Source organism: Cetorhinus maximus, chromosome 8, assembly GCF_964194155.1.
Source record: "Cetorhinus maximus chromosome 8, sCetMax3.hap1.1, whole genome shotgun sequence".
Taxonomy (NCBI): Eukaryota; Metazoa; Chordata; class Chondrichthyes; order Lamniformes; family Cetorhinidae; genus Cetorhinus; species Cetorhinus maximus.
This window is the reverse complement of record NC_135886.1, coordinates 49,998,292-50,011,256: the sequence shown is the minus strand read 5'-3', so window position 1 is coordinate 50,011,256 and position 12,965 is coordinate 49,998,292. Positions and strand designations below refer to the sequence as shown.

General features: G+C 46.8%; 1 protein-coding gene across 2 annotated transcripts in view; it reads right to left on the bottom strand.

Moving 5' to 3' along the window:
• LOC144683619 (DENN domain-containing protein 2C-like) overlaps positions 1-12,965 on the bottom strand; it is a 131,417-nt gene that overhangs the window by 38,527 nt on the left and 79,925 nt on the right. For both annotated transcript variants that reach the window (XM_078546822.1, XM_078546823.1), the window contains exons 4-6: positions 8,579-8,727; positions 5,504-5,613; positions 749-940 (exon numbers count right to left, since the gene is read on the bottom strand). In XM_078546822.1, coding sequence (XP_078402948.1) covers positions 749-940; positions 5,504-5,613; positions 8,579-8,727 — 451 coding nt within the window. The remainder of the gene's footprint in view (positions 1-748; positions 941-5,503; positions 5,614-8,578; positions 8,728-12,965) is intronic.

Here is a 12,965-nt window from a genome sequence, read left to right as displayed (position 1 = left end):
GTATTGGCCCAGCCTGTCCCTCTTAATATTGTGAAAACTTCAAACAAATCATCTCTTAACCCAAATCATCTTCTAACCTTTTAAATTCCAGGGAACACAACCCCAGTTTGTGTAATCTCTCCTTGTATTTTAACCCTTGGAATCCAGGTATCATTTTGATAAATCTCCGAGACTTGTGCTCAGAACTGAATGCAGTAACTCCAGGTGTGGTCTAACCAGTGCTTTGTATAGTTACAGCATGACTTCTACCCACATGTATTCTAGTCCTCTGGATATAAAGGCCAGCATTCCATTCACCTTTTTGAATTTCTTAGAAGCAGAAAGGTTACAGCTCAGGAGGCCATTTGACCCATCATATCTGTGGCAGTCAAAACAGAGCTATCCAGCCTAATCCCACTTTCCAGCTCTTGGTCTGTAGCCCTGCAGCTCCTTTAAGTGCATATGAAAACATAGAGGATTTGCTTGGTATCTGTCCATGACATTTTAATCATCCACATCGCTGTATTCCCCAAGTCACTTTGGGCCTGCACTGTTTCTGGTTTTCCTCCATTTAGAATGTACCTTGTACTATCCCTCTCAGACTCAAAGCCATTTGCCCACATTAAAATCCATTCCCCAGTTTTATCCATTCGCTTAACCTATCAATATCTCTTTGCAATGCTATGCTGCCATCCACACTGCATACAATGCTGCCTTTCTTTGTGTCATCAGCAAACTTGAGTATATGAATATGTCATCTTCAACTCACCGCTGGGATCCGCTTTCTTTTCTTCACAAAGATGTCACCGCTGACAGGGTCCTCAGGGTTGCCAGGAAGTGAAGGTGGGTTGGAGCGAAGCAGAGGGGCCGTGTTGTCCTTGCTGATCTTCCTCGGCTCCGAAACCTTCCAAGTTTTACTTTCCTGAGCTTGCCCCAGGAGGCTGGGGGGTTTGGGAGGAAGCTGAAAGTGGTGGAATGAACACTATCCTATTAGTTAATGTCACTGATGGAAGAGCTGGTGTTTCCCACTCTTCCTCTCAAATGGGCGAGAAATCTAATTGCCTACCTGGTGCTTTATTCTTTTGTTCAGTTTTATGTCTGAATATCCTTCAATTTTCACTCCTCTGCCAGCAAACCTGCTGCCTCTAGCAGTTCGCCAGCACCTCACCCAGTGACTGTCACTGGCAATTCAACTATGGGAACCTCACAGCTGACCCCCATCATGATCTTGCCCAACATTGCACTTTCTAGTGCCAGCCAGTGCACAGTGGCAATTAAGCAGCAGCAGACCCCATAGCCTTAAAAGCAAATTGCACAATTAATGTAACAAAGCATCTCAGGGGCATATAAAATAGTAAGAAGGGGGAAGTTAGCCTTGGAACCAGTTATTGTTGCTTATTGATTTGACTCATCATTGCTGGGTGCTGAGGGACAGCTTGCCCCAGCTGGACAACCTAGCGTAGGGGGTCATAGTTTCAGCATTTGGGGTTGGCCATATAAGACTGAGATGAGGAGAAATTCCTTCACTCAAAAGGCTTGTGAATCTTTGGAATTCTCTAGTCCTGAGAGCTGTGGATGCTCAATCATTGAGAGTGCACATAGCTGAGATTGATAGATTTGTGGGTACTAGGGAAATTAAGGGATATGGGGATGGCGTGGGAAAGTGGAGGTAGAAGTTTTACTATGATCTATTGAATGATGGTGCAGACTCAAATGGCCAAATGGGCTACTTCTATATCTTATATTCATTTGCTAAAGGCACAGGGACTGATTCACTGCTGGGGAATCACAGCACTTTCAATTGTTTCTGCTAGCCTTTGGTTTTAAAGAGACAGTGCTTTAGCTTTAGGGAAGAGGGGTAGAAGGCTGAAAATTACACCCAATACATTCCATCTCTCGTGATTAACACATCTCGCACTTAATTCCCGAGCCAAATATCTCCAGGGTCAGAATTGCTACAGTCTCAGTAGGATGGACAAGACACATCAACCCACAGGCAGCCCCAGAGTCAGTAATGATGCTCCTCCAAGGACAGTGACATTGACCTTCCCCCATGCCAGTTAGGGATTGTAGAAGACACTCCCTCTAAGGCCTGCTGGTGGCTACACACTCAGCCCAGTGTAGAAAAATTGCCCCTTCCTTGCTCCAGTGACAGATTGGACCCTTCAAGTGCCCTGATGCCTGACTCCAGTTACCACTGCTGTACTGAACGATAGTGTGGGGCATATGTGGCTCAAGCAAAATGCATGGTCCATTGGTTGCAACAGGAGGAGGCCGTTCAGCCTCCTGAATGGACTGCAGTGGTTCAAGAAGACAGCTCACCCCCCACCTTCTCAAGGGCAATTAGGGATGCGCAATAAATGCTGGCATAAGCCAGCGATGCCCACATCCCATGAATGAATATGAAAAAAGCCCCTCAATCTTGTTCCACAATTCAATTAGATTATGGTTGAACTGTACCTTAATTCCATTTACCCGCTTTAGTTCCATAACCCTTAATACCCTTTTCTAACAAAAATCTAACAATCATTGGAGTTGAGAAGAATGAATCGTATTGAAACACATCTCATCACATTGACATTATCCGTCTTCCATTCTTATTGAAAAATATAAGATTCTGAGGGGGCTTAACAGGATTAAATGCTGAGGGGACGTTTTCCTCTCACAGGGAAATCTAGAAATAGGGAGCACCATTTCAAAATAAGGGGTCTCCCATTTAAGATGGACTTGAGGACAAATTTCTTCTCTCAGAAGATCGCCAATCTTTGGAATTCTCTAGATAAAAACAAAAAGCTAAAAGCTACTGCGGATGCTGGAAATCCAAAACAAAAACAGAATTACCTGGAAAAACTCTGCAGGTCTGACAGCATCGGTGGAGAAGAAATCAGTTAACGTTTCGAGAAGGGTCATGAAGACTCGAAACGTTAACTGATTCCTTTGGAATTCTCTACCTCAGTGAACAGTGGATATTGGGTCATTGAATATTTTCAAGGCTGAGTTAGACAGATATTTGATCTCGAAGGGAGTTAAGAGTTATGAGGGGCAGACAGGAAAGCGGAGTTAAAGCCACAATCAGATCAGCCATGATCTTATTGAATGGTGAAGCAGGCTCGAGGGGCTGCTCCTATTTGTTATGTTCTCAGTTTTGACATTTTCAATTGACTCCCAATCTCAACAATTTTTTGTGGGAGAGAGTTCTAGATTTCCATTACCCTTTATGTGAAGAAGTACTTTCTGACATAATTCCTGAACGGCCAAGCTATAATTTTAAGGTTATGCCTCCTTGTTCAGGACTCACCCACCAGAGGAAATTGTTTCTCAGTCTCTATAGTCTCAAATTGTTTAATCACTTTAAGCATCTTGATTAGATCACCCCTTAATCTTCTACCCTCAAGGAATACAGGTTCAGTGAACTCCAGCACAATGTGACATGGTTCAGTGGGCCACAATGAATCAGTGCAAGTAAAGCATTCAATATTGAAGTAAGTTTGAAATAGAAGCGTGTGCAAATTGTTTCTGGAGTGGACTATTGATCAGGGAGGAGGATGTGTCACTTTGCACTGGAAGAACATTTCTGTGGGATCCCACTGACAGATATGTATAGCCTTGTGTGCAAACAGCTCCGCTGGACCTGAACACTGCTTTAGTCTTATACCCCATTGTCCAGATCCAATCACAGGTAGAATAAACTTGTGACTCAGCAAAGTGTCACATGGAATAGCTGGTGTTTTATTCAAATATTAGGAGCACTTGGGTAGGTGGGGAGGGGTGTGTGAGGGGTAAACTCCCACCCACAATTTCAAGAAACTTGAGTGTATAATGTAGGCCAATGCTCTTGCAGTATACTGAGGGAGCGCTGCACTATCACAGATGTTGTCTATCAGTTGAAATATTAAACTGTGGTCAGTCCTCTCAGGTGGATGTAAAGGATCATAATTTCAAAAGGAGAGCAGGGGTTTCTCCCCAATGTCCTGGCCAATATTTATCCATTGACCAGTATCACTAAAAATCAGATCACCATTATCACATTGCTGTTTGTGGGAGCTTGCTGTGCACAAATTGGTGACACTAAAATAGTGACCACACTTCAAGAAGTTCTTCATTGGTTGTAAAGCACCTTGGGACACACTGAGGTCATGAAAAATGCTATAAGAACATATGAACTAGGTGCAGGAATAGGCAATTCAGCCCCTTGAGCCTGCCCCGCCATTCAATACGATCATGGCTGATCTCATTTCGCCCTCAACTCCAATTTCCCGCCCTCTCCCCATAACCTTTCAACTCGTTACTAATTAAAAATCTATCTACCTCCTCCTTAAATTTATTCAGCGTCCCAGCATCCACTGCATTCTGAGGTAGTGAATTCCACAGATTCACGACCCTTTGAGAAAAGTAATTCCTCCTCATCTCTGATTTAAATCTACCACCCCTCAGCTTAAAACTATGGCCTCTCATTCTAGAATGCCCCAGAAGGGGAAATATCCACTCCACATCTACTTTGTCTATCCCCTTTAGCATCTTATATACCTCAATTAGATCTCCTCTCATCCTTCTAAACTCTAGTGAGTATAGGCCTAAACTGCTCAATCTCTCCTCATAAGACAAGCCACGCATCTCTGGAATCAATCTAGTGAACCTCCTCTGATCCGCCTCCAATGCAACTACACCCTTCCTCAAGTAAGGGGACTAAAACTCTGCACAGTACTCCAGGTGCGATCTCACCAATGCCTTGTACAGTTGCAACAACACTTCCCTATTTTTATACTCTATTCCTTTAGCAATAAATGTCAAAATTCCATTTGCCTTCCTTATTACCTGCTGTACCTGCATACTAGCTTTCAGCGATTCATGCACGAGGACACTCAGATCCCTCTGCACTGAAGCATTCTGAAGTTTCTCTCCATTTAAATAATAAGTCGCCTTTTTATTCTTCCAACCAAAATGGATAATCTCACACTTATCCACGTTAAACTCCATTGCCAAACTTTGGCCCATTCACCTAACCTGTCCATATCCATTTGTAAATTTCTTATTTCTTCATTGAAACTTACTTTCCCACCGATTTTGGTGTCATCTGCAAATTTAGCTATAGTACCTTCTATTCCTGAATCCAAGTCATTAATATAGATTGTAAATTGTTGGGGCCCAAGGACCGAACCCTGTGGCACCCCACTAGTTACAGCTTGCCATCCAGAAAAAGACCCATTTATCCCGACTCTCTGCTTTCTGTTGGTTAGCCAATCCTCTATCCAAGCTAATATATTACTCCCAGCTCCGTGTGATCTTATCTTGTGTATTAATCTTCTGTGCGGCACCTTATCAAAGGCCTTCTGGAAGTCCAGATATACTACATCTACAGGATCCCCATTATCCACTTTGCTTGTCACATCTTCAAAGAAATGCAACTTCTTTCTTTTTAATTTTGTAGAAGAATCAGCTCTAAAGGTGTTTGGTTCCTGACCTTGTTTGAGACGTTTGCTCAGTTCAGAGCTCCCCTTTACACAGAGTAAGATGGGATTCTCACCTTAGGAGGCCGCCTGGGCCGTGTGGATGGTGATCCCCAGACTCTCTTGCCTCTCGACAGGAGCGACGGGGTGAACTTGACATCTTCGTACGGATTTTCCTTGGAAGGACCTAAAGCCAAAATGGAAAAGGAAGAAGCGGATCAGGTTGTCCTGTCTCTGGGGAGGTGCAGGGTGCTCGCAGCTATGAAGGATGAAATCCAACAGAGTCCAAGGGATGTTGAGACAAATAGATAGAGGAACAAAATGGATAGATTTCCAAAAGGTGGCAAGAGGGTGGGAGGGGAACGGGTCTGCACCGATCAATGCACTAGACAAACCAAGTCCACAACTGAAGGATAAATTATTTTTCAATTGCCTCTCGACATTTTTTTGTGCAAATGAACTAGCCAGTGTTGTAAATTAAAGGTAGCTCATCCCAAACCTGGATCCAGTCATTGCCCAGCCTGGCTCACAGTAATCAGCATGAGAATCCCTGATATAATGAACTTGAGTGTTAATATGAAGCACAGAAACTCCCTCCTGACATGTACCTGCCCTGGTAAGAGGTCAAACTCCTTCCTGGGATGGACTTGTTCCCAAGGGAGTGGGGGGGTGATTTCGCAAGAAAGGAATGAGGTCTTCCCGCTCTTAAGAGTGGGCTCACTGGGATAGCCATTCAACCAATTCCTTTCTTTGCCATTTGTCACACATGCCAGAGATTAAATGAAACCTCCTTGAAGCTGGTGTAGCAGAGTCCACACACCAGGGTTCCCTGAAGACTGACCTGTGCTAAACCTCAACAATTTCCAGTCAACTTCCATTTAAGGGGAAGCTAGATAATCACATAAGGGATGAAGGAATAGAAGGATATGTTGATGAGATGAAGCAGGGTGGGAGGAGAATTGTGTGTTAGCGGCTGAATGTCCTCCTGCATACCATAAGATTCTATGAAGGGGAATTGGCTCAAATGTGAGGCTTACCACAGTTAAATAGATTGCCAACACTCACAGCTGGCTTAGGCTCACATACAGAACCGTGTGAGTGAGGTGCCAGCTGACATTGTATGACACCTTTTTAAGAAAGGGTAAAACTAGGTGAGCAAATGCACATAACACACAGTGAGCATGGCCTGTTTCTGTTTTGTAAGTATTATTTAATTCAGCAACAGCAGCCAATACGGCCATCACTGTGGACCAGATGAGTGGCATCTAAATTCTAATCATGACCAACTTGCTAAGGCACCAACAGCAGGATGCCACATGGGCTTATCACCTCAATGCACCACCTAGCTCTGTGGTCTTCCCCATACAGGCACCAGTTGTCACCTGACTGTATCTGAGCCAGCCTCACACGCTCTCTCCTTTTCCAACAAGGCACCACGCACCAAATCCTCATGCCCAACAGGGGTCGCCAGTCAACACAGAATGAGCAATGTCTAACCATGCAGCCTCAGGACGTAGAGTTACTCCCACCAGCTGCGCAAGTCAAACCACGTGGGGGTGTTAAAAGGCGTCTGGAAGCTGAGGGGGTTCAATTGCTCACAGTTTTCCACGACTGACCCAGCAAACAGCAATCCAGTTCGAAGGAGCTCCATTACTGATCTCCTCACACTGCACATTCCAGGAATTTGACATCACATACCAGGCAATTTGTAACTGGAGGTATGAGGTATCACAGCCACGTTCCAGGAAACCAGTGGCCTGTTCCTAACGGGGAAATGAAGCATTTGTCGATTTGATCACATGCCCAGTTCCTACATTATGTGCAGCTCAGCCTTACTCATTGTGTGCTGCATGCATTCGCTCCCCTAGTTTTACCCTCCCAAAAAGATGTCATACAAGCAGCCAGCTGGCACCTCACTCACATGGTTGTGTGTGAGAGAGCCTAAGCCAGCTGTGCGTGTTGGTAATCCATTTAACTGTGAAAAGCCTCACATTTGAGCCAATTCCTCTTTACAGAATCTTACAGACATTCAGCCCTTTGTAGCATGGAGAGCACAGACATGGAGGAGGAGGAGGATGGGAATATCACCAGAACATAGCTGAGGAGGTCAAGGAGGAGAATGAGGCCTGTTGCAGGCGCAGAGAATGACCAGTTGGAACCACCTCACTACAATGAGCAGGGAGAAAACCAGATTTAAAGGATTCAAAACTAGCTATTTTTGGAGAGATGAGTGTTGGGCTGAGTGGAAACAATTTTGAGGATCTTGGGGTGAAAAGCTAGTGACAAATTGGGACAGTGGTTTGAAGACACGGAGAGTTAGGGGTGGATTCTTTTGAGGGCAAGTTGGTAACTATGAATTTGAAAGAAAAGACAATGTGTAAAGGGGGTCACTGATGTAGTCAGCAGGCAAACCTCAAGGCCTTTAGGTGGGGAGGGAGCAGGAGGTTGTCAGAGGTAATGACTCGGGTGAGGACAGGAGAGAGGGAGGGCATGTAATGGGGATAAATTGCAGGGTGTTGCAGAGAAATGACTCTGAACGGGAAGGAGAAGGCAATGACAGCTGAGACAACTGTGCAGATAGCCTTTGATTTTTGAGGCCTGGCAATGACTCTTGAATTTAGGGCCCCTCCCGGTAGATGTGCCAGAACTCAAGCTATCCTGCAGCAGTGCCGCTAAGCTGTGATCTGTGTGTGAGTGATCAGTGACACAGACCCACATCCCATTACATCCCCTTTCCCCAACACCAACCCCGGCTTCATGCTCCTCTCCCTGGGGATGCTGTGCCCTTCCCCAAACCTGACCCCAGCTCTGTGCCTCCGAGGCCCCCTCCCAGGCACCATGCTCCCCTCTCTGCCTGAACATACCGTCTATTAGCAACCTATCACTGGCACCACTAACCTCGGCAAGAATTATTTTAATGTCCCATTTCTTGCTCTACTTGCATTGTCCATTAATGATGCAGCATAAATAGGGTTACACTTTAAGCGACCACACAATCCCTCTTACAGGTGGGTAACTCTTCGATGTTAGAGCAGAGGGACGCTCTCAAAACATGTGGTGGAAATGCGGGGAATCACTTTTAAAAGCACAGTGAAAATAATTTAACTGCCGAATATAACAGATTTATTTCAAGTTTGAATCCCGCTGCTTACTTATGATATCCTCATATAGGTTCTCTTCAGACAGGGTCTGGGAAAGTGTCACTTTAATCTTATTGCCATCTTCATTATGATTCCTCTCACTCATCGCTGGTGTAAGGAGGATCTGAAGACCTTCTGCATCCTCAAACTCAAAGGACTTCCTGTAAAGAGAGGGTTGGAGTGGATCGAGTCAGGTTTACAGCTCAACGCAAGATAAAGCCTAGAGTTCAGGAGGATCACATGTAGAACTGGGCTATACATGTTAATGGTACCAGTGAGATAGCATCCAGAGTCACCCAGCTAACATAAGGTCTTCCACTGGAACAGTGCCTTAGATCGGAAACAAATTCAGCGAGTTACAGCATTAGTCCTCACATCCATCTCACGGAGAGTTTAGGTTCTTAGCACTAGACCTTAAATCTTTTTCCCCCCTTTGTCAGTTTTCACCAAAAGCTCTGATAAACCCAGAGGGGTTGGGAAGAATAAGGAAGCAAGAGCAGAGGGAAATGCAGGGAGGATGATGAGAGGCATGGGGGAGGGAGAGAGGATAGAGGCACTGCAAGGGGTGTGGCGATGTTGGAAAATTAAGAGAATAAGTAGGAGCCCACCTGTGGCATTGTTCAGAACCAGCCAGTGGATGTGCCACTTTATAATGTGGGAGCAGGGGGACTTACAATGTCCGAGTCCCCTGTGCAGCTAGAACCTAACCTTCATGCTTAACCTGGCCCTTCAAATGTCTAGGTCATTGAAGGAGCATTGATAAAGTAAGTCCTCATTTAACATTGTTGTTGCGTTCCTGAAAAGTGCAACTTTAAGTGAAACAACATTAATTGAATTGAGTTTTCCCATTATGACCAATATAAAAGTTTTAGTTTTCTCTTCAGGAAAAACATGAGAACATTATACCCAGTAAGTTGATATACTTTACATTCCTAAATTCGTAAATGAAATAACTGTTACTCTTTCTGCTTACCTTCCACTCACTGCCCCTCCTCCTTACCACTTTCCTTTCCCGCCTCCCTCTCCCACTGACCCACCCTCCCGCCCACCGCCTCCCTCTCCCGCTGGTGCACCCTCCCGCCCACCGCCTCCCTCTCCCGCTGGCCCACCCTCCCGCCCACCGCCTCCCTCTCCCGCTGGCCCACCACCCTCCCGCCCACCGCCTCCCTCTTCCGCTGGCCCACCCTCCCGCCCACCGCCTCCCTCTCCCGCTGGCCCACCACCCTCCCGCCCACCGCCTCCCTCTTCCGCTGGCCCACCACCCTCCCGCCCACCGCCACCCTCTCCCGCTGGCCCTCCACCCTCCCGCCCACCGCCTCCCTCTTCCACTGGCCCACCCTCCCGCCCACCGCCTCCCTCTCCCGCTAGCCCACCCTTCCGCCCACCGCCTCCCTCTCCCGCTGGCCCACCCTCCCGCCCACCGCCTCCCTCTCCCGCTGGCCCACCCTCCCGCCTCCCTCTCCCGCTGGCCCATCACCCTCCCGCCACCGCCTCCCTCTCCCGCTGGCCCACCACCCTGCCGCCCACCGCCTCCCTCTCCCGCTGGCCCACCACCCTCCTGCCCACCGCCTCCCTCTCCCGCTGGCCCACCCTCCCGCCCACCGCCTCCCTCTCCCTTGCTATGAGCAAGGGCTCAGCAGAGGGTTGGCGAGGGGGAGGAAATGAGTGAAGGAGTGTGAGGAGCTGCAAGTGGGAGGGTCAGGGAACAGGAGAGGGCACTCCAAAATGGATCCGATCGTGCCATGAGACATGACATCAGCCCTGGCGTGAAACGATGCTGAAGCAGAAATCCTGATGCTAATTGCTCAGACCCAGTGCAATATATCTGCAACGTTACAGCAGAACAATGTTGGATGAGGCAACTTAAAATGAGGACTTAGGCCAGAATTTTACGTCCCCATGGGCGCCTGACCCATCCGGCCATGAAATAATGCAAGATGACATCGGGCAAGCGCCACGACGTCACCACGCACTCGTGCAATACCTCGCTTGGCGGGTGTGCGTGACAGTTGGAAGTGCACCTGCCGACAATTAAGCCCATTCAGGAGGCAACTGAAAGCGATTTTTCATGGCCAGTCCACTTCTATGGTTGGCAGACGTGCCAATTGGCCTTTACATTTTTGTTCAAACTTCGATCCAGGGCAGGATGAAATCTCCATGGGCAAATGAAGAGATATCTGGGGACTTTTTTTTTTTAAATGAGGTGTGCTTTCAGGTGCTTGATTCTACTGCATGGACATATTTTGCAGCATTTTTGTTGTTTTGTTTATTCTGGGGAGGTCTGTAGCTCCGAGGCAGCCGTCTGCCTTCAGGGAGCTCACTGGAAGTGCTCACCAGCACCCGTGGTGACGTTGGCCCCTGCCCTCTTCCCACCCCCACTGGCAGTGCTGAGCCTCTCTCAGGGTGTGTTTCACGCTGGCTGGCCGTTAACTGGCCAGTGTGAAAGCTCGGTCAGGGGCCAGTCACAGTTGGGGGCCCCGCTTCTTGTCTGCTCCTGGGCCTGATCACGTGCGCCCAATGAACGAAAAGTTCAGGCCTTAGTGTATTCAATTAGACGTTGCCCATTAAGCAAGCTTTGAGGTCACTTGTAGGTTGATCATTGACCATAAAGTATGCCCAAAGACTAGCTGGAATTTTTTCACCATACACATCAACTTTCGCTGCTGTTTTTATACATAGCCTGGAGTGGATCGAATTACTGGTATCTCCCAGATAGCTGATCATTTGAACCTAACACAACTGGGCCTGAAGGAGGAGAGGAATCCCGAGTGGGTGAGTGGAAATCTCCTGCTATCTGTCCAGGTTTCCTGCCTGCAGCTCTCACTCAATCCTCTCCAGCAGAACAATCCTATTCATCAGAACCTCCATTGACACTTGTGGGCCTATTCTCAGCCTAAACCTTCTAAAAGGTGAACAGACGTCCGCAACCAGCTGCTCTCAATATTCTCAATGTGGGGTCAACCAACCACGCACTTTTCCACCAGTAGTTAAAGACCTACTAATCCCATTCCCAGGAACTGCTTCGCCTTTCCCACAATCTCATTCGAGACTAGTTAAAGGCAGAGATGCATTGAAATTCTGTCTTGTCAGTGGAGAAATTTCATTCAGTTAACCGAGTGAACTGATTCCCCACAGATGCTGCCTCTGTTTTATAAGTAAAGCTCTCCGTTTTATTAGGAAATAGTTACATGTTGTCCACAATTATTCACTGCTTGTCACTTTACCAAATATGGGAACAGCTCAGTGAAAGTGAGAAATAGATTTGGGCAAAGCTCATACATTTTAGTCATTCTTTCCCCTCTGTCTAACAGTCCAACCAATGTTCCTATCAAGGAGGGAATCAACACCCAAAACGATGGGCAGGGCGTGAGAAACACTCCCTGCAAGTATTTGGAGTAACAAGTAAGGGATCTGTTCATAAAAGACAAGCTTCACAAGTGGTTGCTACAAATGCTGATTCTGCTAAGTTTGCAACACAAGGTCAGTTTTACAGAAAGAACATCCCCCACATCAGTTACCCACAGAGCTCAGGGAAGAATAGACCCCTTGTTTCATTTGGTTTTTGGTTTTCTTTTCTCTCCTGCTGATTCACATGGGATGAAGCCCTGTAGATCCTGGCCACCTCTGACACTGCCCTCAAACTGGCACTGTTCATCTGTATCAGGAGTGTGAACACTGAGTCAGGGGACACTGATTCTGTTCTCAACCAGCCAGGTTAACAGTATAGTGATCAGAAAAGGCAATCTGGGCAGGCTTTCACGCCACCCCTCAGTACATCACCCCGACCTCGCCCAGGATTATTAAAGCCAACTGCAACGCGCCTACCACCTGACACAAGAAACTTAGAATCAACAAGAGACTGAAATTGGTTTTGCCCTGCCTCATGGGTGCCAGCCAAAAATCATTTGCTAGCACTCTCGTCTCGGAGTGTGAAGGTTGAGTTCAAATCCTACTCCAGAAACCTGAGCACACAGACACTCGAGCAGTACTGAGGGAGTGCTGCATCGTTAAAGGGGCTGTCTTTCAGATGAGATGTAAAGCAAGGCTGCTTGCGCTCTCGGGCGGACATGAAAGATCCCATCATACAATTTTGGAAAAGAGCTATTAATCAACATTAAACAACAGGTTATCTGGTCTCTATCCATTTGCTGTTTGTGATGAGAGTTTGCTGAACTCCTGATGCCTTTATCCACAGAACAGCTGGGGAACGCTTCACAGCCTTTCAAGGTAATTTGTCTTGTTTCTCCTGAAGTCTGATCATACTGTTTGATTAAAAAGTCTTCTGCAAACCCACACCACAACAGGTCTGGCACTTTGAGGTGTATTAGAACATCGACAGAGTTTCCAACATTCCATGATGATAGAAAGACTCTGAAGAGATTTCTCAAATCTGAATCGA